This window comes from Rattus norvegicus, chromosome X, assembly GCF_036323735.1.
Source record: "Rattus norvegicus strain BN/NHsdMcwi chromosome X, GRCr8, whole genome shotgun sequence".
In the NCBI taxonomy this organism is placed as follows: Eukaryota; Metazoa; Chordata; class Mammalia; order Rodentia; family Muridae; genus Rattus; species Rattus norvegicus.
Window position 1 is genome coordinate 23,209,735 of NC_086039.1, and position 22,634 is coordinate 23,232,368.

Consider the following 22,634-nt stretch of genomic DNA (forward strand, 5'->3'; position numbering starts at 1 on the left):
ACCCTACCCAACAGCTCTGCTCCTATGCCAAAAGGCAGCTCCCCTAAACCTCCCAATCTTGCTGCCTTCCAGCACTCTCCCAGAAGCCATCAGTCTTCACCTTCTCCCAGAGAAGCTTCAGCTGCTGTCAGAGTCAGTGGAAGAGTCCAAGTTCGTGGAGTCCCTGAACCCACCAGTCTTCTATACCTTCCTCACTCCTGACAAAGATGGTGAGTGTTGCTGGCAAGAGGCCAGTCCAGAGTGGAGGAGGTGCACATGGAGAGAGCAGGAGCTGAGAGTAGATGAAGTATGCATGGATTCTAGTAATGATCCAGAAGCTTCCTTGGTTGCTTTGAGACTTTGGACTAGTTGACATTTCTAGACCTCTGTACCTATGCACAGAATTAGAGGCTTTGGCAAATAAGACTGGAAAGGCTAAACAGAAGCAAACTGGCCCAACTTGACATTTGTCTCCTTGAAAAAGAGAATGGTTGCTGACTCCCAAGCACGGGAGGAATGTGGTGGTATAAATTGGAGCATCACTAGGTAAGGCAAGTCTTCTTGTTCTGCACTCTGTGAAGAGCCCCACTTAATAAATTTTATGGAAAATACTGGCAATTTCCATTACACTTCCCAAAGACTATTAAGTACTATTTTCCAGCTTTCCCTATGTACAGGTACTTGGTACTCTCTTCATATCATGTGTCTAACATAGCACTTAATATCCCATGAGAAACGATTGTTATATGCATTTTATACACAGGGAAACTGAAGCACAGAGAAGTGAAACAACTTGTTTAATGTCACACAGCTAGTCAGAGGCTAAAACCCAGACATTCTGTTCCCCAAAGAAATGGGTTTCTGCCACCCCACTAGATTGCTTTCTTGAAAGAAGAGGAATCCCTTCTTGTGTTACTTTATAGCACTTTAGAGCACAGCATTAGAAAAAGCTAAGGGCAGCAATAATTCACAGGGACATGATTTTAGGCAACATCTTTGTCATACCTTGTCCCTCATGTCCCCCAATATCCAATCCACCTCTGCATCCTGGTGCTTGTATCTCTATTTTATTCCCCAAATCTTCCCATGATCTCAACTGCCACCATTACAAATCAAACTCTACTATTGTACCTACAATAACTGCTTCTGCCTCCTCACAAGTCTCCTTGTTTGTGACAAACAATGCCATGCCCCTTTCCTACATAGTGCTCCTCTAGGATTTACCATTACTCCTGAAATAAACTTCAAAGTTTTCTTTATGGCCTGCAAGATCCTACATGATGAGCGCTATACCATGGCTGACCTCACCTTCTCCCACATTCTCACCCATCCTCTGAACTCTAGACTCTGGTTTCTTCCTCCCTCCTCCCACTGGGCCTTCCCCAGTCATCACTCAGGTACTTCTGATTACTACTTTTCCTCGATGCTCGCCTGGCCTGCCCTTTCCTATAGTCCTCATTCCTTCCCTACTCCTACCTCTCCCGCCTGTGCCTTGGACCAACTTCCTTGCCCGCCTTCTTCCACAGGCCACTTCAGGCATGTATGACAACCTTGATCAGTCCATGTTTTATTTTGTATAGCATCTACCACCACTGATAATCATAACTATGCTATTTTGCCAGGTGAGAAACCACATCCATCTTTCACACCATCATATCCCGATGCGTAAGCAATGCCTGGATGAATGATTGAGTGAATGAACAGACTAATGTATAGATGCTGTGAGAAAGAAATTTGAATTTGAACTTGAAAAAAAGGCTGCAGCGAATATAGATGTAAGCAGGTCAATTTTGGTAGCCACTGGGAAGTCTCGCAGTTAGAAGGAAAGAATGAGCAGACATGCAGGTTCCATAGAACCCCAGCACTTGGGAGACTGCATCGGTAGAGTCAGTAGTTGGAGGCAAGCCTAGGCTGCACAGTGATATTGCTCGTCTTCTCTTTGACCCAGGCGTGGGAAGGATTCATTTGATTTGTGTTTGGCAGGAAGTCCACACTGGGATGGTAATTCTGAGAAGATCCAGGGAGTTGCTGAACATCACATGGACTCTAAGGAAAGTTCTAAGGAGCTGGTAAAAGGTAAGCAAGGGGCTCTTCTGGCCAACACTCCTCTAAGCCCTTGTTTCTACTCAATGGCATCTGAAACTCTCATCGACAGTGTGGGAGCAGTTTAAAACAACACTTATTGGAGAATGGGTTTTCTCTGATGCAGTATCACTGAGTATATCAGCCAAGCATTAGGGCAAGTCCGATGCTTATGATAAACTCAATGTTTTTGTAGACTTTTTGTTTGTCTGGACAGTTTATCTTATTCGTCTCACTTGGTTTTGATTTTCATTATTACAATTTTCTGTTTCTTGTGTTTTTGTGTTTGTTTCTTTGCTTTTGAGAGAGAGAGACAGAGACAGAGGGAGACAGAGACAGGGACAGAGAGAGACAAAGACAGGGACAGAGACAGAGGTGGGGCATAAAATCAGGCATGTAGGGAGGTGAAAAGGTTCTTGGAGGAATTGGAAAGGGGACACATGATCAAAACATATACTTTTTTCAATAAAAAAAAGAGACAACACCCATTCCCTTCTTCCACGTTCTCCTGATGTAACAGCCTACTGCAACATGGGTAATTTATAAAGGAGAGAGTGTTTATTCATCTCAAAATTCTGGATTCTGGGCTGCTTGAGCGGCTGCATGCCTTGAGCCTCTCCTTGGTAGTAGGAATGCTGCAGAATCTCAAAGCAGTGAGGGGCATCACTCAGCAAGGCAGAGCAAGACAGCCAAAGGGTGGGGGGTAAAGAACATTGCTCTCTAATAATCCATCAATCCATCAGTTGCTCTGGTCTCGAAAGATAACTGAAAATTGACTTGAGTAAGAAAAAAATAAGAGGGAAAACATTCCAAATGGTTAAAAACAAACAAACAAACAAAGAAACAAAACAGAAAGGAGCAAACAATGAGCAGACACTCATAGCAACCATCAGTTCAGGGTCAAGTGTGATGCTCATGTGTAATCCCAACACGCTGGTGGTTAAGGGAAGGATTAGAAGTTCAAGTATAGGGGGTTGGGGATTTAGCTGAGTGGTAGAGCACTTGCCTAGCAAGCGCAAGGCCCTGGGTTCGGTCCCCAGCTCCGAAAAAAAAAAAGAAAGAAAGAAAAAAGAAGTTCAAGTCTAGCCTGGGAGACATATATATAAAACACGGCTCAAAGAACAAACAATAGCAAATAAGTCAGTTCACTGGGATAGGATAAAACATAAAGAAAAAAATTGGAGAAACAAATTTCAGAAAAGATTTAAATAAATTTCAAAAAAGATTTAAATTTGGTTCCTCCCTAAGTCCCAGAAGCTGGAGGGTCGCAGGGTTATTGGGGATGTTAAATCAGTCCCTTACTAATTCATGTCCTCAATCCTTTGCAGGCACATGGCCAGGCATCTTCACCTTCTCGTCCTCTGGTAATCCATTCGCCCCCATCCCTTGAGCACTGGAACTGATACTCTTTCTCCCCCCTCCTTTCCTTCCTCCCTCCTCCTCTCCTTCTCCCCCCTCTCCCTCACTCTTGGAAAATAGACATAACCTTTTTTCATTCCCCTCTTCTCCTTTCTCCCATTTCTTCAAGACTCATAACTTCAGAGTTATCTCCTGCCTTACAGTGGATGGGGACCCCCACTTTGTGATTCACATTCCTTACTCAGACGAGAAGATCTGCTTCACGTTGGATGGGCGCCCAGGGGACCTCCTAAAGCTCATAGAGGACCCCAAGGCAGGTGAGAATCCCAAAACTCCATTTCCACACAGGATCACAGCTGAGTGTTCTCATGTCAACAACCTTAGACATTTATCACTTTATTATATGTATCTTATAGTAGAGTATAAAATCATGACATATCCAAGGCAGTACTTTATAAGGAGAGTTTGTGTTGGCTTACAGTTCTGGGAGGCCTCAGAGCTTCTAGAGTATGTATATACATACATGTAATATATGTATATATTATGTGTATAATACACATATATCATATAAGTATTTCTATTATAATGTATGCACCATGTATTTATATACTTTATAACATAAATTTATAATTATATCTAGTACTTTATAATATATAGTAATATATAAGAATGCATATGAAAACAAACATATGACTCACAGACACCTGTAACTCCAGTTCCAGGGGATCTAACACCCTCTTCTGACCTTCATGGGCACCAGGCATGCATATGATGCACATACATACATCGAGTAAAAACATATATAATATATAAATACACATAAATAATATATAAATAAACACACGTGAATAGCGTAAAATAAATCTAAACCAGGCATAGTGATATAACCTCTTAATTATAGCACTCAGGAGACAGAACTAGGAGGATTCTTTATGAGTTCAAGGCCAGCCTGGTCTACATAGTGAGTACCAAGACAGCCAGAGCTACATAGTAAGATGCTATCTCAAAAATTAATTAACAGATTAATTTTAAAAGTGAAAACAAGCACACTCATAAAACCAAGATAGTCAGAGATACATACCAGGACATGCGGTAAATTATTTTGACATTCTGTATACTCATAAATATGCAAATGTGTACCACAGAGTAACCCGTACACATCAACAATTCAGACATAGAAGTTCTGATGCCTCCAGATTCATCCCAATCCCCAGGAATCAAATACAGAGAGACAGCACATATTCTCTGTCCCATCAGACACATGAAATGTACTAGTGTACCGAAATAGTCACCTGACACACACAAACATGCACCTAGATGCATGCATGCTGACACTTTACACGTGTTGGCATATCCTGCAAACAACCAGGCACACAAAATCTACATTACCACACCAAGACATAGAATACCCACATATCCAGAGGCACATATGATCATACAATCAAAAATGCATATTGAAACATGCCATCTTCTTCAAATATGTAAATGCACTGACTTTCCCAGAGATACTCATCAGATACAACCAAATACACAGATTTACACAGCAGTGGGCAAGCATTCACATATATATGCAAATAACCACACTAGGGTAAACATGTGCATATATACTACATGCCCTCCTTACACAGGTCAGGGCAGACCATGGTGAAAGCATTTCCACATAAGAGCTAACATTCTAACCATAAATGTGAATGACATCATCTAGACCCTGAGACCTCACACTTGCCTGGGCTTTTGGTGACCATGGGCACACTGTAGTGAAATCCTATACTCTGGGCCTGCATTTCACCCTTACAGGGCTGCATGTGAGTGGGCGGTTACTTGGAGCACCATCAAGACCAGGTCATAAGGACCAGACCCGGACTTACTTCCATATCATCACAATCACTTCAGAAAAACCCCGGGCATACACCATTACAATAAGTCGCAGTTCTATATCTGTGCGAGGTGAGGGCACCTTGAACTTACCCTGGGACCAACCTGCCCTGGTGAAGAAACCCCAGCTGGAGCTCCATGTGGCTTCTGCAACCCGTCTCACCCTCCGCCTTGGGTCCCACCTCAACTTCCTCATCCTTCGTCACCAGTACAGACACCCCAGCACACTACAGCTACCCCATTTGGGGTTCTATGTGGCCAATGGCTCAGGCCTCAGCTCCTCAGCCCATGGCCTAATGGGTAAGTGCTGCTGAGGCAGAGAGGAAGCAGGGTATACCAGTCCTAACAGAAATCTCTTCTTTTTCCTTTCTTCCTATATTTGTGTATATGAATATTTTGTCTGCATATATGCTTGTGCACCACTTGTATTCTGGGTAGCCTTGGAGGCCAAGAGAGGGCCTCAGTTTCCTTGAAACTAAAGAACTTTATATGTCTATGTGGCTACTGGCAAGCAAACTCTGGACCTCAGCAAGGAAAGAAAATGCTTTTAACCTCGGAGCCTCCTCCCCAGCCCAGAAACCTTCTTTAGAATGAAGGTCTAGCGGGCCGCTCACATTCATTAATTCCAACTTGAAAGGGAAAGAGACAGAGACAGATATAGAAGAGTGCTTACAAGGAGGGAGGAGCGAGTGCAAGACAGCGAGATGCACAGAAAGCTAGAGTAACCCAGGGTAGGAATATTTTCCCAACCTCAGAGCTCCTTTTCTGGCCTCAGTGGGAGAGGATGAGCCTAGTCCTGCAGTGACTTGATGTAGTGGGTGGGTTGGGGGAGGGGGAGAGTAATGGTGCTGATACCTAGATGAAAGCTCCCCCTCCCCCTTCTTAAAGGAGAAGAGGAGGGAGGAATGGGGGGAAGGATCTGCATGAGGTGGTACTGGGAGGAGAGAGAAGGTTGATATTGGGATATAAAGTGAATAAATAAAGTTAATAAAAATTAAAAACAACAACAGAAAAAGAAAGACCTCTGTGACAAGGGAGGGCATTGCATCTGGCAGGCAAGCAAGAGTGTACAAGAAAGGAATGGTGATAGCAGGAGCTAGAGCTGGCGTGACCAAGCTGAATGTCAAGGTGAGGAATTTGACCTTCTCTCAGAGGCACCAGAGGATTCATGAAAGGCTCTAAACAGAGAAGAGACATAGCAAGGTCTTGGTGTTTTAAAGCACCATCTGAATTGTTAGGCTCGTGTGAAAGTGGACTGTAAGCCCTAGACTATAAATCAGAAGACCCCAGCAGCACCTGAGGCCAGTGATAGTAGGTTGAATAGACATCTTCACCTCCCTGTAGCTTCTTGAACCTCTTCTTCCTCTGTATCTTCCTGTTTTCTCCAAGCCCAGCTGATCTCTTTTTCTCTGCTATCTTGACTCTCCACTCCACACCACACCCCTGTCTCATCTGACTTATTCATGCTTTCCCCAGTGTCTAGCCTCTCCTCTCCTGTAGATCTGACACTCTAACCCTGACACTTTTCCTTCTAGAGTCCCTGCTCACAGGCCTCCCTAGAGATCTAATTGGTAATACATCTTCTCTCCCTCAGGACAATTTCAACACACAGACATCCGGCTGGTAACAGGACCTGCTGGGTCTTATTTACAGAAGCCCCATGGCCTGGACGTGCCAGTGGTACTAGGCAAGAGACTGCTGAAAGAGTCGTCAAGGCTACTTCCCCGCTGGACTTCATGCTGGCTGGTGAAACGCTCCCATGTGGAACAACTGCTGGGTCAGCCCTACCTTGCCTATGTTCTGTGATGGCTCCTGAACCCAGAGATCCAGAGGCTATGGCATGGAGTCAGCCATGGCACAGGCCTGGGTACATGAGGGTGCACATAAGGGATATGTACGCATGTGCTAAGGGCAAATATACCAGGATGCGCAAAGATACACAAAGCTGGACAGAACTTTGGCCCTAAAAGCTTTAGTATTCTTTTTGCCTAGTTTATAGTCTCTGTTACAAATTTGCATGATCCCTAGAAGTGATTTTAGTCATTGAGAATTTCACACATGTATATAGTATATTTTGATCATATCAAGCCCCCTATTCCTCGTTCTATTTGACCCACAATCCCCCATCTCCCCTTCAACATCCCCTTCCCAACTTCGTCTTCTCTTTTCATAGTTCACTGACTGTCGTTCTTTTTTTTTTCTTTTTTTTCGGAGCTGGGGACCGAACCCAGGGCCTTGCACTTGCTAGGCAAGTGCTCTACCACTGAGCTAAATCCCCAACCCCCTGACTGTCGTTCTTAAAATCCAAACCTCACTGAGTGACTTAGAATTTCCCCAATAAGCTGTGATCGCTGGACTTCTTTATGTATTCATCCTTCTGTGTGGGCCATGCTTCCTTTGCTCTATCTAGGTAAACTCAGTTCATTTTTCAAGTCTTACTCATCACTTCCCCTAGAAGGCACTCCCTGGCCCCTCCATGAGGTTGAATTTGGTGCCTGCTTAAAGTCCTCTCCAAGCTCACAGCATTTTGGATACTGTGTGATAATCATGTTTGCTCATCTGGATCCCAGCGGAAACTGTGAGCTCCCAGAGAGCAAGAATCTATTGTGATTCCTCTTCATAGCCACAGATCATGGCCCATGGTATGTGCTTAATAAATATTTGTAGAATAATTGAATGGACAAAAATAAGCATGAAATAGCAGTAGGCAACATGCATGCATGCAACCAAAGACATAGTTCACATGCAGAAAAGATGCACAAAAACACAAAAATGAGAATACAGTGACAGAGGAGACATGGACAGCTGCATGTGGGGCCATATGACTATAATCTCATCATTGGGAAGGCTGAGGCAGGAAGATGGCTGCAATTTCAAGATATGTCTGAGCTATATAGTGAGTTTGAGGCTAACATGAGCTCTAATGCAAGGCCCTGTCTCAAACAACAACAGCAACAACAAAAAAGGAAACATAGACATAAAAACACAAAGACATGCAAAGGACAGGTGTCAGAGTGACTTTATCAGAGACAAAAACATATGCTTTCTCTTTGGGGGTTCTACGTTCCCATGTCTCTGAGTTACCATCCCTTCACAGGGATACAAAGGGATTTTAATAAAAAAGGATCACTTTGGACCAAACATGTGATTTCACATGTGAAGAACTGAGAAATAGCAACATACATAATAATACACACAGAGATTCAGACTGGGGGGGAGGGACTAAGATCACAGAGATACAATAATACAAAGACAACCAGGAAGACACTGGTCAGGATCACAGTCCCCAAAAACCAAGGTCAAAAATGTAGAATCTTGGAAAGGCACTGGCACTCTGTCAGGCCAGGGGGAGATGACATGATAGTACAGAGGGGCAAAGCCACAGATGTGCAAGCTCCGGAAGCAGGCATTGCAGACTCACGACTGCGATGGCAGAGATTCAGTGATATCAGCACGTGCAGAAGACTGAGTCAATGTCACAGAGCCACATACTCCAAGATCCAGAGACAAAAAAGGAAGACCCCTGAACAATGAAAACAGCAACAACAAAAAAGAGATGGAAATCAGACCAGTCAGCCAAGACATAAGGAATACCACTTAAGCGACAGTGGGACCCAGTGATGCAGTGACAGCAAGGGAGTGGCATCAAACTTCAGAGGCAGAAGTAGTAGACCTGAGAATGAGAATGGGAACCCACAAATCCAGTCACATGGACCTAGGCTTGACTAATAAACAAAAATAGATATGCCTAGAAAGGTCAAGGTAGAAAGATAACTAGGCAAAGAATGTAGGCTAGTGGGCGGAAGCATCATGATAAGAAAAGTAGGGGTGCAAAGACACTGAATCAGGATATTCCTAAGGACACCTAGATGTCACACACAGAAACAAATAAAGGTTATAAGTGAAAGGATGAGGATAGTGACTCCAACCTAAAAACATAAAGGTAGTGGTTCAGTGACTTAAAAGCATGGCTCTGAGCTCCAGACAAAATAGGGAGGCAAAGACATGAAACTGAGGATGATGCAGTAGAACAAAACAGAGAAATATTCAAAGAAACTCACAAAACAGGAATGCTGTGGGGAAGCCAAGACAAAGACTCAGAGACAATGAGAGTACAGTCTCGATATTATAAAAATCACACAGAGATGTTGGCAAAGATGTGAGAGCAATAGATGGAGGAGAGGGAAAAGAGCAGAACAAATTCAGACAGAAGAAAGGAAGTTCTGGAGATGCACAGGCTTGGGCACTTTTCCATATCAGGCACAAGAAAGGCAGCATATGCAGGCTGAGAGCATACAGACACTGTCTGGAACAAAGAAACTCAGGGCGACACACAAGAATACTGGACACATATGCTGGATCAGAGTATCCAATATACACAAAGACTTGGGGTCACACATAAATAAGAACAAATTGAGAGTGGAATACAGAGATGGTGAGTACTGAGTCACATTGTGTAGTCACTAGGTAGCATGCAAAAACACTCAAGGCCATGTAACAAAGATTCAAATACATATAAAGAACTATGAATATACAAAAATTGACAGGCATATAAAGAAGCACTGATTGATAATTAGGGATACACAAAAACTAAGTGATACACATCAAAGGGGACACACCCACACATGAGTACCCAATACATAGCAACTCACTAGATACGCAGCAGGTAGCAAGACACAGAGCTTCATGGACACACAGAGACAGGAAGACACAGACACTAGGAAAGAAACTTGAGACATGCTGAATCTCAGGGAAATTCAAGGGTAAGGATACAGGGACATTTAAATATATAGATATGGCACATGGAGACAAGGTCATAAGTAAGGAATACCATATCAAATGGGAATACCCAGAGATGTGGCTTGGTTGGTACTGAAACACAGAGATTGATAGAATTTATGTCCTAGAGAATATTACAGAGTTGGAAATAGGCTCTCATAGACTTGCTGGAAATCAAGGACATACAATTACTAGATCACAGCATACCATAGAAACCACACACGCCAGGACACAGAAACCTTGGTATACATAAATCTTGGGAAACTGAATTATGTAGACATAACTCAAGTGTTTGTCATATAGATATTATGATTCAGGTGGCCAAAAGAAAATATGCATAGCCACTAGAACACAGACACACTGGCATGAACAAATATTTAACACACACACACATACATACAAGCTCTATGGCAGCTGTCAGATACACAGAAATACGAGGCAATAGTAACCAAATACTGGTACACAGAGATGCTGGTATACATAGGCAAAGGAACACACAGCACCTGAGATACTAGAACACAAAGAATGTGCACAAAAACTGAAGCATATGGAAAACTAATCTCAGAGGCAAAACAAAGTACCAACACTAGAAGATACAAGCACCAGGTGTATAAACAGGACATTATATGATACCACCAAGATACGGGGGTAAAGAGACTGACAAACATTGAAAAAAGTAAACACTGGGATACACATTTGCCAAGGTAATCTGGCACTGGAACACATGCTGTAGGGTATAGAGTCAATGACAAAGTTACACATATAGACATAGAACTATAGAACTGGTCTTTACAAATACTGTGCTACAGACACAGGAAGGTTAAAAAAACTAAGAGACACATTCTGGCTAGGGAAACAGGTATCCTAACTAGATCTTCACCTCTCTCTCTGCTTCTCCAAGTGCAGTTCCCCCGTCTCATTCATAGTTCTGCAGTAGAAAACTGCTGCAGTCTCCCTTGCCTGTCTGTCCCCATCTCCAGAGGATCACACAGATCATCTCCAAACTCATTGATTTGTCCCAGCCTACAATTCCAGCAGGCATGCTGGGAAACCACAGACAACTCCAAAAAGGGAAACAAGCAGTCAAATTGCACATCTTCACCTCTTTCTCCATTCCTCTAAGTCTAATTCCCCCACTCCAGTCCCATCCCCAGGTCTGTATCAGACCTTCTGCTGTGGCCTCTCCTCATTCTCTGCCCTCATTTCCAGGGGACCAAATAAGCAGGTCCTGTGAAGCACCCTGCCTTTCTTCCTCTTATGAAGCCTCCCACCCTACCCCAAGCCCAATCACATTACTAAGTGTCAGGTCCCAATACCCAGAAACACATTTGTTCTGGAACCCCCAGTGTCCTCATATATCAAGACCCCAAACTTTTTTCCTAGGGCAACACATAGTCATGACACCCTTCTAAGAACCACAGAGAAAACAGAAAACGAGGAACAAAACACCTACCCAACAAAGACAAGATCAGATATCTGCACCTAGGAATACAGTCTCCCCCAACCCCAAATGCTTAGATGCCCTAATAAAAAACACGATTACTGCTAGGAGGATGTGTCCCTACTGGAACCCAGTAATCCTATCACAGCATGCCCAGAATATTCCAACACAGCTAAAGCACAAGAAAATGGCCTAAAAACAGTCTTTATGCATGACATAGAGGTCCTTAAAGAGGAAATGCATAAATTCCTTTTTAAAATATCCAGGAAAACGCAAATGTTGGAAGGAAGTCAATATAAATGATTAAGAACTGAAATTGATATTAGAATCAATAACAAAAATGCAAACTGAGGGAATTTTAAAAATGAAACATTTAGGAATTCAAACAGGAACTACAGAAACAAGTTCACCAACAGAATACAAGAGATGGAAGAGAAAATCTCTTCCATCAATCTCCTCGATCAGGCATTGAAAATTCTATAGTAGAATTGGATTCATCTGTCAAAGAAGATGTTAAACTAAGAAACTCCTGGCACAAAACATTCAGGAACTGAGACACTATGAAAAGACCAAATCTAAGAATAATAGATATAAAAGAGGAAGATCAAAGTCAGAGAAAATGTTTTTATGGAAGAAAAATCTCCTAACCTAAAGAAGGAGATGCTTATCAAAGTACAAGAAGCATACAGAACACCAAACAAATTGGAGCAGAAAAGAAAGTCCCCTTGACACCTAATAATCAAAGCAATAAATATACACTGCAAAGAAAGAATTTTAAAAGCTGCAAGGCAAGAGAAAGAGACCAAGTAAACGTTCCATGATAAAAAACTAATTTCATGCAAGATCTATATACAAATCAAGGCCTATAGAAGGTACTAGAAGGTAAACTCCAAGCTAAAGGGGTTAACTATATCCAAGAAAATACTGGAAATATGGGACCGGACACTTCCGGTTTTTAGCGGGAGTCCCAATCGCGCGCTCCCTGCCTCCAGCTCACTGCTCCCAGACCCTGTGGGAGAGAGAGCTCACCGCTGAGACAGGTGGGCACTCCTGAGACTGCAGAGCGGAGGAGACCACCAACACTGCCCACCCCTGCCCACATCCCTGGCCCAAGAGGAAACTGTATACAGCCTCTGGGTTCCCTTGGATAAGGGCAAAGGAGCAGGAAATCCGCTGCGTCTGATACACCGCCGGAACATGAAGGGACGAAATAAACAGTTCTCTGCACCCAAATCCCGTGGGAGGGAGAGCTGGGCCTTCAGAGAGGCAGACAGGCCTGGGAAACCAGAGGAGACTACACTCTGCCCAAATCTCTGACTCCAGAGGAAAACACCAAACGCCACCTGGAACCCTAGTGCACAGAAGCTCCCGGAAGGGGCAGCAAAGATCTTCCTGGTTGCTGCCGCTGGGGAGAGCTCATAAGCAACACCCCATGAGCAAACCTGAGCCTCAGGACCACAGGCAAGACAAACCTTCCAGCTCCAAGCGACCTGCCTGGTGAACTCAAGACACAGGCCCACAGGAACAGCTGAAGACCTGTAGAGAGGAAAAACTACACGCCCGAAAGCAGAACACTCTGTCCCCATAACTGGCTGAAAGAAAACAGGAAAACAGATCTACAGCACTACTGACACACAGGCCTATAAGAAGGTCTAGCCACTGTCAGAAATAGCAGAACAAAGTAACACTAGAGATAATCTGATGGCAAGAGGCAAGCACAGGAAACCAAGCAACAGAAACCAAGACTACATGGCATCAGCGGAGCCCAATTCTCCCACCAAAGCAAACACGGAATATCCAAACACACCAGAAAAGTAAGATCTAGTTTCAAAATCATATCTGATCATGATGCTGGGGGACTTCAAGAAAGACGTGAAGAACTCCCTTAGAGAAACACAGGAAAACATAAATAAACAAATAGAAGCCTATAGAGAGAAATCACAAAAATCCCTGAAAGAATTACAGGAAAACACAATCAAACAATTAAAGGAATTAAAAATGGAAATAGAAGCAATCAAGAAAGAACACATGGAAACAACCCTGGATATAGAAAACCAAAGAAGAGACAAGGAGCCGTAGATACAAGCATCACCAACAGAATACAAAACATAGAAGAGAGAATCTCAGGAGCAGAAGATTCCATAGAAATTATCGACTCAACTGTCAAAGATAATGTAAAGCAGAAAAAAGCTACTGGTCCAAAACATACAGGAAATCCAGGATTCAATGAGAAGATCAAACCTAAGGATAATAGGTATAGAATAGAGTGAAGACTCCCAGCTCAAAGGACCAGTAAATATTTTCAACAAAATCATAGGAGAAAACTTCCCTAACCTAAAAAAAGAGATACCCATAGGCATACAAACTGGAAGATCTTGAAGGGGTTCGAGACCCCACATGTACAACAATGCCAAGCAACCAGAGCTTCCAGGGACTAAGCCACTACCTAAAGACTATACATGGACTGACCCTGGACTCTGACCTCATAGGTAGCAATGAATATCCTAGTAAGAGCACCAGTGGAAGGAGAAGCCCTGGGTCCTGCTAAGACTGAACCCCCAGTGAACTAGACTGGTGGGGGGAGGGCAGCAATGGGGGGAGGGTTGGGAGGGGAACACCCATTAGGAAGGGGAGGGGGGAGGGGGATGTTTGCCCGGATACCGGGAAAGGGAATAACACTCGAAATGTATATAAGAAATACTCAAGTTAATAAAAAAAAAAAAGAAGACTACAGAACTCCAAATAGATTGGACCAGAAAAGAAACACCTCCCGACACATAATAGTAAAAACACCAAATGCACAAAATAAAGAAAGAATATTAAAAGCAGTAAGGGGAAAAGGTCAAGTAACATATAAAGGCAGACCTATCAGAATCACACCAGACTTCTCGCCAGAAACTATGAAAGCCAGAAGATCCTGGACAGCTGTCATACAGACCCTAAGAGAACACAAATGCCAGCCCAGGTTACTGTATCCTCCAAAACTCTCAATTAACATAGATGGAGAAACCAAGATATTCCATGACAAAACCAAATTTACACAATATCTTTCTACAAATCCAGCACTACAAAGGAGAATAAATGGTAAAGCCCAACATAAGGAGGCAAGCTATACCTTGAAGAAGCAAGAAACTAATCGTCTTGGGAACAAAACAAAGAGAAGAAAAGCACACAAATATAACTTCATATCCAAATATGAATATAAGAGGAAGAAATAATCACTATTCCTTAATATCTCTCAACATCAATGGCCTCAACTCCCCAATAAAAAGACATAGATTAACAAACTGGATACGCAACGAGGACCCTGCATTCTGCTGCCTACAGGAAACACACCTCAGAGACAAAGACAGACACTACCTCAGAATGAAAGGCGGGAAAACAAATTTCCAAGCAAATGGTCGGAAGAATCAAGGTGGAGTAGCCATACTAATATCAAATAAAATCAATTTTCAACTAAAATTCATCAAAAAAGATAAGGAAGGACACTTCATATTCATCAAAGGAAAAATCCACCAAGATGAACTCTCAATCCTAAATATCTATGCCCCAAATACAAGGGCACCTACATACGTAAAAGAAACCTTACTAAAGTTCAAAACACACATTGCACCTCACACAATGATAGTAGGAGATTTCAACACCCCACTCTCATCAATGGACAGATCATGGAAACAGAAATTAAATAAAGACGTAGACAGACTAAGAGAAGTCATGAGCCAAATGGACTTAACAGATATTTATAGAACATTCTATCCTAAAGCAAAAGCATATACCTTCTTCTCAGCTCCTCATGGTACTTTCTCCAAAATTGACCATATAATTGGTCAAAAAACGGGCCTCAACAGGTACAGAAAGATAGAAATAATCCCATGCCTGCGATCGGACCACCACGGCCTAAAACTGGTCTTCAATAATAATAAGGGAAGAATGCCCACATATACGTGGAAATTGAACAATGCTCTACTCAATGATAACCTGGTCAAGGAAGAAATAAAGAAAGAAATTAAAGAATTTTTGAATTTAATGAAAATGAAGGTACAACATACCCAAACTTATGGGACACAATGAAAGCTGTGCTAAGAGGAAAACTCATAGCGCTGAGTGCCTGCAGAAAGAAACAGGAAAGAGCATATGTCAGCAGCTTGACAGCACACCTAAAAGCTCTAGAACAAAAAGAAGCAAATACACCCAGGAGGAGTAGAAGGCAGGAAATAATCAAACTCAGAGCTGAAACCAACCAAGTAGAAACAAAAAGGACCATAGAAAGAATCAACAGAACCAAAAGTTGGTTCTTTGAGAATACCAACAAGATAGATAAACCCTTAGCCAGACTAACAAGAGGACACAGAGAGTGTGTCCAAATTAACAAAATCAGAAATGAAAAGGGAGACATAACTACAGATTCAGAGGAAATTCAAAAAATCATCAGATCTTACTATAAAAGCCTATATTCAACAAAACTTGAAAATCTGCAGGAAATGGACAATTTCCTAGACAGATACCAGGCCGAAGTTAAATCAGGAACAGATAAACCAGTTAAACAACCCCATAACTCCTAAGGAAATAGAATCAGTCATTAAAGGTCTCCCAACCAAAAAGAGCCCAGGTCCAGACGGGCTTCGTGCAGAATTCTATCAGACCTTCATAGAAGACCTCATACCAATATAATCCAAAATATTCCACAAAATTGAAACAGATGGAGCACTACCGAATTCCTTCTATGAAGCCACAATTACTCTTATACCTAAACCACACAAAGACCCAACAAAGAAAGAGAACTTCAGACCAATTTCCCTTATGAATATCGACGCTAAAATACTCAATAAAATTCTGGCAAACCGAATCCAAGAGCACATCAAAACAATCAGCCACCATGATCAAGTAGGCTTCATCCCAGGCATGCAGGGATGGTTTAAATACGGAAAACCATCAACGTGGTCCATTATATAAACAACAAACTGAAAGAACAAAACCACATGATCATTTCATTAGACGCTGAGAAAGCATTTGACAAAATTCAACACCCCTTCATGATGAAAGTCCTGGAAAGAATAGGAATTCAAGGCCCATACCTAAACATAGTAAAAGCCATATACAGCAAACCAGCTGCTAACATTAAACTAAATGGAGAGAAACTTGAAGCAATCCCACTAAAATCAGGGACTAGACAAGGCTGCCCACTCTCTCCCTACTTATTCAATATAGTTCTTAAAGTTCTAGCCAGAGCAATCAGACAACAAAAGGAGGTCAAGGGGATACAGATCGGAAAAGAAGAAGTCAAAATATCACTATTTGCAGATGATATGATAGTATATTTAAGTGATCCCAAAAGTTCCACCAGAGAACTACTAAAGCTGATAAACAACTTCAGCAAAGTGGCTGGGTATAAAATTAACTCAAATAAATCAGTAGTCTTCCTCTAAACAAAAGAGAAACAAGCCGAGAAAGAAATTAGGGAAACGACAACCTTCATAATAGACCAAAATAATATAAAGTACCTCTGTGACTTTAACTAAGCAAGTAAAAGATCTGTACAATAAGAACTTCAAGACTCTAAAGAAAGAAATTGAAGAAGACCTCAGAAGATGGAAAGATCTCCCATGCTCATGGATTGGCAGGATTAATATAGTAAAAATGGCCATTTTACCAAAAGCGATCTACAGATTCAATACAATCCCCATCAAAATACCAATCCAATTCTTCAAAGAGTTAGACAGAACAATTTGCAAATTCATCTGGAATAACAAAAACCCAGGATAGCTAAAACTATCCTCAACAATAAAAGGACTTCAGGGGGAATCACTATCCCTGAACTCAAGCAGTATTACAGAGCAATAGTGATAAAAACTGCATGGTATTGGTACAGAGACAGACAGATAGACCAATGGAACAGAATTGAAGACCCAGAAATGAACCCACACACCTATGGTCACTTGATTTTTGACAAAGGAGCCAAAACCACCAAATGGAAAAAAAGATAGCATTTTCAGCAAATGGTGCTGGTTCAACTGGAGGTCAACATGTAGAAGAATGCAGATCGATCCATGCTTATCACCCCGTAAAAAGCTTAAGTCCAAGTGGATCAAGGACCTCCACATCAAACCAGATACACTCAAACTAATAGAAGAAAAACTAGGGCAGCATCTCGAACACATGGGCACTGGAAAAAATTTCCTGAACAAAACACCAATGGCTTATGCTCTAAGATCAAGAATCGACAAATGGGATCTCATAAAACTGCAAAGCTTCTGTAAGGCAAAGGATACTGTGGTTAGGACAAAATGGCAACCAACAAATTGGGAAAAGATCTTTACCAATCCTACAACAGATAGAGGCCTTATATCCAAAATATACAAAGAACTCAAGAAGTTAGACCGCAGGGAGACAAATAACCCTATTAAAAAATGGGGTTCAGAGCTAAACAAACAATTCACAGCTGAGGAATGCCGAATGGCTGAGAAACACTTAAAGAAATGTTCAACATCTTTAGTCATAAGGGTAGTGCAAATCAAAACAACCCTGAGATTTCACCTCACACCAGCGAGAATGGCTAAGATCAAAAACTCAGGTGACAGCAAATGCTGGCGAGGATGTGGAGAAAGAGAAACACTCCTCCATTGGTGGTGGGATTGCAGACTGGTACAACCATTCTGGAAATCAGTCTGGAGGTTCCTCAGAAATTTGGACATTGAATTGCCTGAGGATCCCGCTATACCTCTCTTGGGCATATACCCAAAAGATGCCCCAACATATAAAAAAGACACGTGCTCCACTATGTTCATAGCAGCCTTATTTATAATAGCCAGAAGCTGGGAAGAACCCAAATGCCCTTCAACAGAGGAATCGATACAGAAAATGTGGTACATCTACACAATGGAATATTACTCAGCTATCAAAAACAATGACTTTATGAAATTCGTAGGCAAATGGTTGGAACTGGAAAATATCATCCTGAGTGAGGTAACCCAATCACAGAAAAACACACATGGTATGCACTCATTGATAAGTGGCTATTAGCCCAAATGCTTGAATTACCCTAGATGCCTAGAACAAATGAAACTCAAGACGGATGATCAAAATGTGAATGCTTCACTCCTTCTTTAAAAGGGGAACAGGAATACCCTTGGCAGGGAATAGAGAGGCAAAGATTAAAACAGACACAGAAGGAACACCCATTCAGAGCCTGCCCCACATGTGGCCCATACATATACAACCACCCAATTAGACAAGATGGATGAAGCAAACAAGTGCAGGCCGACAGGAGCCAGATGTAGATCGCTCCTGAGAGACACAGCCAGAATACAGCAAACACAGAGGCGAATGCCAGCAGCAAACCACTGATCTGAGAATAGAACCCCCACTGAAGGAATCAGAGAAAGAACTGGAAGAGTTTGAAGGGGCTCGAGACCCCTTATGAACAACAATGCCAAGCAACCAGAGCTTCCAGGGACTAAGCCACTACCTAAAGTCTATACATGGACTGACCCTGGACTCTGACCTCATAGGTGGCAATGAATATCCTAGTAAGAGCACCAGTGGAAGGGAAAGCCCTGGGTCCTGCTAAGACTGAACCCCCAGTGAACTAGATTGTTGGGGGGGGACAATGGGGGGAGGATGGGGAGGGGAACACTGATAAGAACGGGGAGGGAGGGAGGGGGATGTTTGTCCAGAAACTGGGAAAGGGAATAACACTCGAAATGTATATAAGAAATACTCAAGTTAATAAAAAAAAAAAGAAATACTCAAGTTAATAAAAAAATAAAAAATATATAATATAAACAAAAAACAAAAAAGTAAATACTGGAAATAAATAATATCAGATCAACAAAGTCAAAATATGAGAAACACACACGTGCATCATCATCATCACCACAACAACAAAATAATAAAAATCATTGGCAGCTCTCAACATTAATGGTCTGATTTTTTCAATAAAAAGCCACAGACTCATAGAATGGAGGTGAAAATGGGAATTCATCCTTCTGTTGCATACAAAAAACATACCTTAACATTAAGGATAGGTAAGTGTGGGGAAAAGATTTTCCAAGTAAATGGACACAAAACTAAGCTAGTATAGTCATTTGATATCTAACACAATAGAACTCAAACCAGAATTCATCAGAAAAGAATAGGGAAGGACACTACATACTCAACAAAAAAAAAATCTGCCAAGAGGTCTTTTCTCATACAATATATCCTGATTACAGTCTCCCCTCCCTTTATTCCTCCCACTTCCTCCTCACATCTCCTCCCATCTGAATCCACTCCATTTCTGCCTATCATCAGAAAAGAACAGGCTTCTACGAGATAACAAGAAAACATAATAAAATAAAATAAAAGACAATAACCATCACATTGAAATTCAACCAGGCAGCCCAACAGAAGGAAAAGAACCCAAAAGAAAGCAAAAGAATCAGAGACTCATTCAGTCACACACACACACACACACACACACACACACACACACACACACACACACACACACTTAGGAGTCTCATAAACACACTAAACTGAAAGCTATAATATAAGCAGAGAAGACCCGGTGCAGACTCATGTACACCCTGTGCATGCTGCTTCAGTCTCTGTGAGTTCATATGAGCTTTGCTCATGTTGATTCCTGAGGTGAGCAGAGAGATATGATGGTGACATCCCATTCAGAACTGGATATTCCAAGGTCGTCTGTCTCCCACCACCACCGTGTTGTGGTGTGTGTGTGTGTGTGTGTGTGTGTGTGTGTGTGTGTGTGTGTGTGTGTACTGTTTGGCTATGAGGCTCTTTATCTCTTCTCATCTGCTGCAAGAGAAAGCTTTTCTGTTGATAGCTGAATAAAGCACTAATCTATGAGTACGGCAGGATATCATGGAGTCATTTTAACACTACCTTTTGTTAAGTCTGGTAGTATTTGCTTTTACCCTAGGTCACTGGGCTATCTAGTTTCTGGCTCTTGCAAGCAGTGTCAGGTATAGGTTCCATCTCAGGGAGTAGTCCTTAAGTGGGAGGACATTGCAATTCTTAACATCTATGTCCCCCAAACAAGTACACCCTGAGTTTGTAAAAGAAACACTACTACCGATTCAATCACATATTGACCCTCACACTTCAATTCTCAACTCTCAGCAAAACAGGCCATGCAAACAAAAACTAAATGGAGAAGTTCTGGTGCTAACTGACATTATAAACCAAATAGAAGTAACAGATGTTTATAGAACATTTTACTAGAACACAAAAGAACATACATTCTTCTCAGCACCTCATGGAACTTTCTCCCAAACTGACCACATTTTTAAAAGTCTCCCAATCAGAAAATCCTAAGGCCGAATGGTTTTACAGCAAAATTCTACCAGAATTTCAAACAAGAATTAATGCTACAGAAAGGGATATAAAAACGTAAGATGCACACTCTTCATGTGATTGCATGTATTCTTTCACATATCCTGTGCTTTCCTGGGACCCACCATTACTGTTGCCTGCCAAGTTAAATAACATATTTCCATAATTTCGAACCATTAAGGACACCTCAACTCTCTCATTCTAGGTCATCTGTGAAAATGCAGAATAATAAATACAGAAAGACTAAGTAACTGTCTTTTCCCTAGGTGAAAGATTTAATGCTAATTTTATCATGTATCTTAATCTGCTGACTTTGTTGTACTCTCTGAGGAAGTTTCTTTTTTAAATTAATTTATTTTTTTTATTAACTTGAGTATTTCTTATTTACATTTCGAGTGTTATTCCCTTTCCCTGTTTCCGGGCAATCATCCCCCTAATCCCTCCCCCACCCCTCCTTTATGGGTGTTCCCCTCCCCATCCTCCCCCCATTGCCGCCCTCCCCCCAACAATCTAGTTCACTGGGGGTTCAGTCTTAGCAGGACCCAGGGCTTCTCCTTCCACTGGTGCTCTTACTAGGATTTTTTTTTTTTTATTTTTACACTCAAGATTGTATTCCCCTCCTGGTTCACCCTCCTATTGTTCCACATTCCATACCTCATCCCCTCCCACCCCTGTCTTAGGATGTCCCCACCCCACCCACCTCATTTACTTGTTATGTACTGTTTATGATAAGTTCAGAAAAAAGAAACTTGTTGAAGCACAAAAAGAAAGAGTTAATGCTAACACTCCTTAAATGATCCCACAAAATAGAAACAGAAGGAATATTGACCAATTCATTTTACTAAGCCACAGTTACCCTGATATCCAAACCACATAAAGACCCAACAAAGAACAAGAATTACAGAACAATTCCCCTTATGAACACAGGTGCAAAAATAAATACTCAATAAAGTCTTTGCAAACAGAATCCAAGAGCACATCAAAGGAACTGTCCATCATGATCAAGTGAGCTTCACCCCAGAGATGCAGTGATGGTTCAACATATGTAAATTGATATATGTAATCCACTCTATAAACAAACTGAAAGATAAAATTTGCATGATCATTTCATTAGAGGAAGAAAAGTCCACAGACGAAATCCAATACCCTCCATGACAAAATCCTGGAAAGATCAGGGATACAAGGGACAACCCTAAACATACTAAAGTAAATTTACAGGTAGCCTAGAGCAAACAACAAATTAAATGGAGAGAAACTCAAAGCAATTCCACTAAAATCAGGAACAAAACAATTCTTTAACTCTCCATACCTATTCAATACAGTACTTGTAGTCTCAGCTGGAGACTAATAAAAGAGATCAAAGGGGCACAAATTGAAACAGGAGTCAAAGTATCTTTATTTGCAGATGATATGAAAGTTTACATAAGTGACCCTAAAATTTCCAGTGGGAAACTCCCACAGCTGATAAACACTTTCAGCAAAGTGGCTGAATACCAAAATAACCCACAAAACTCCTCTCTACAAATGACAAATGACCTGAGAAAGAAATCAGGAAAGCAGCACCTTTCACAACAGCCTCACATAATGTAAAATATCTTGGAATAACTCTAACCAAGCAAATAAAAGATTTGTGTGATTAAAACTTGAAGAGATTGAGGAAGGTATCAGAAGATGGAAAGATCTCCCATGCCCATGGATTGGCAGGATTGATATTAGTAAGATGGGCATCCTACCCAAAAATGTACAGATTCAATGCAATCCTCATCAAAATTCCAACACAATTCTT

The 22,634-nt window shown here is 41.7% G+C and overlaps 2 protein-coding genes across 3 annotated transcripts in view; one reads left to right on the plus strand and one right to left on the minus strand.

The window, feature by feature from the left end:
- Itih6 (inter-alpha-trypsin inhibitor heavy chain family member 6) overlaps positions 1–7,982 on the plus strand; it is a 37,058-nt gene extending 29,076 nt beyond the window's left edge. Inside the window, exons 9-14 of the mRNA NM_001402475.1 lie at positions 73–209; positions 1,963–2,055; positions 3,390–3,425; positions 3,624–3,737; positions 5,218–5,595; positions 6,890–7,982. Of these exons, the coding sequence (NP_001389404.1) occupies positions 73–209; positions 1,963–2,055; positions 3,390–3,425; positions 3,624–3,737; positions 5,218–5,595; positions 6,890–7,101 (970 nt within the window). The 3' untranslated portion in view covers positions 7,102–7,982. The remainder of the gene's footprint in view (positions 1–72; positions 210–1,962; positions 2,056–3,389; positions 3,426–3,623; positions 3,738–5,217; positions 5,596–6,889) is intronic.
- Positions 1–22,634, minus strand: part of Maged2 (MAGE family member D2) — a 204,067-nt gene that overhangs the window by 48,807 nt on the left and 132,626 nt on the right. The window lies entirely within an intron of this gene.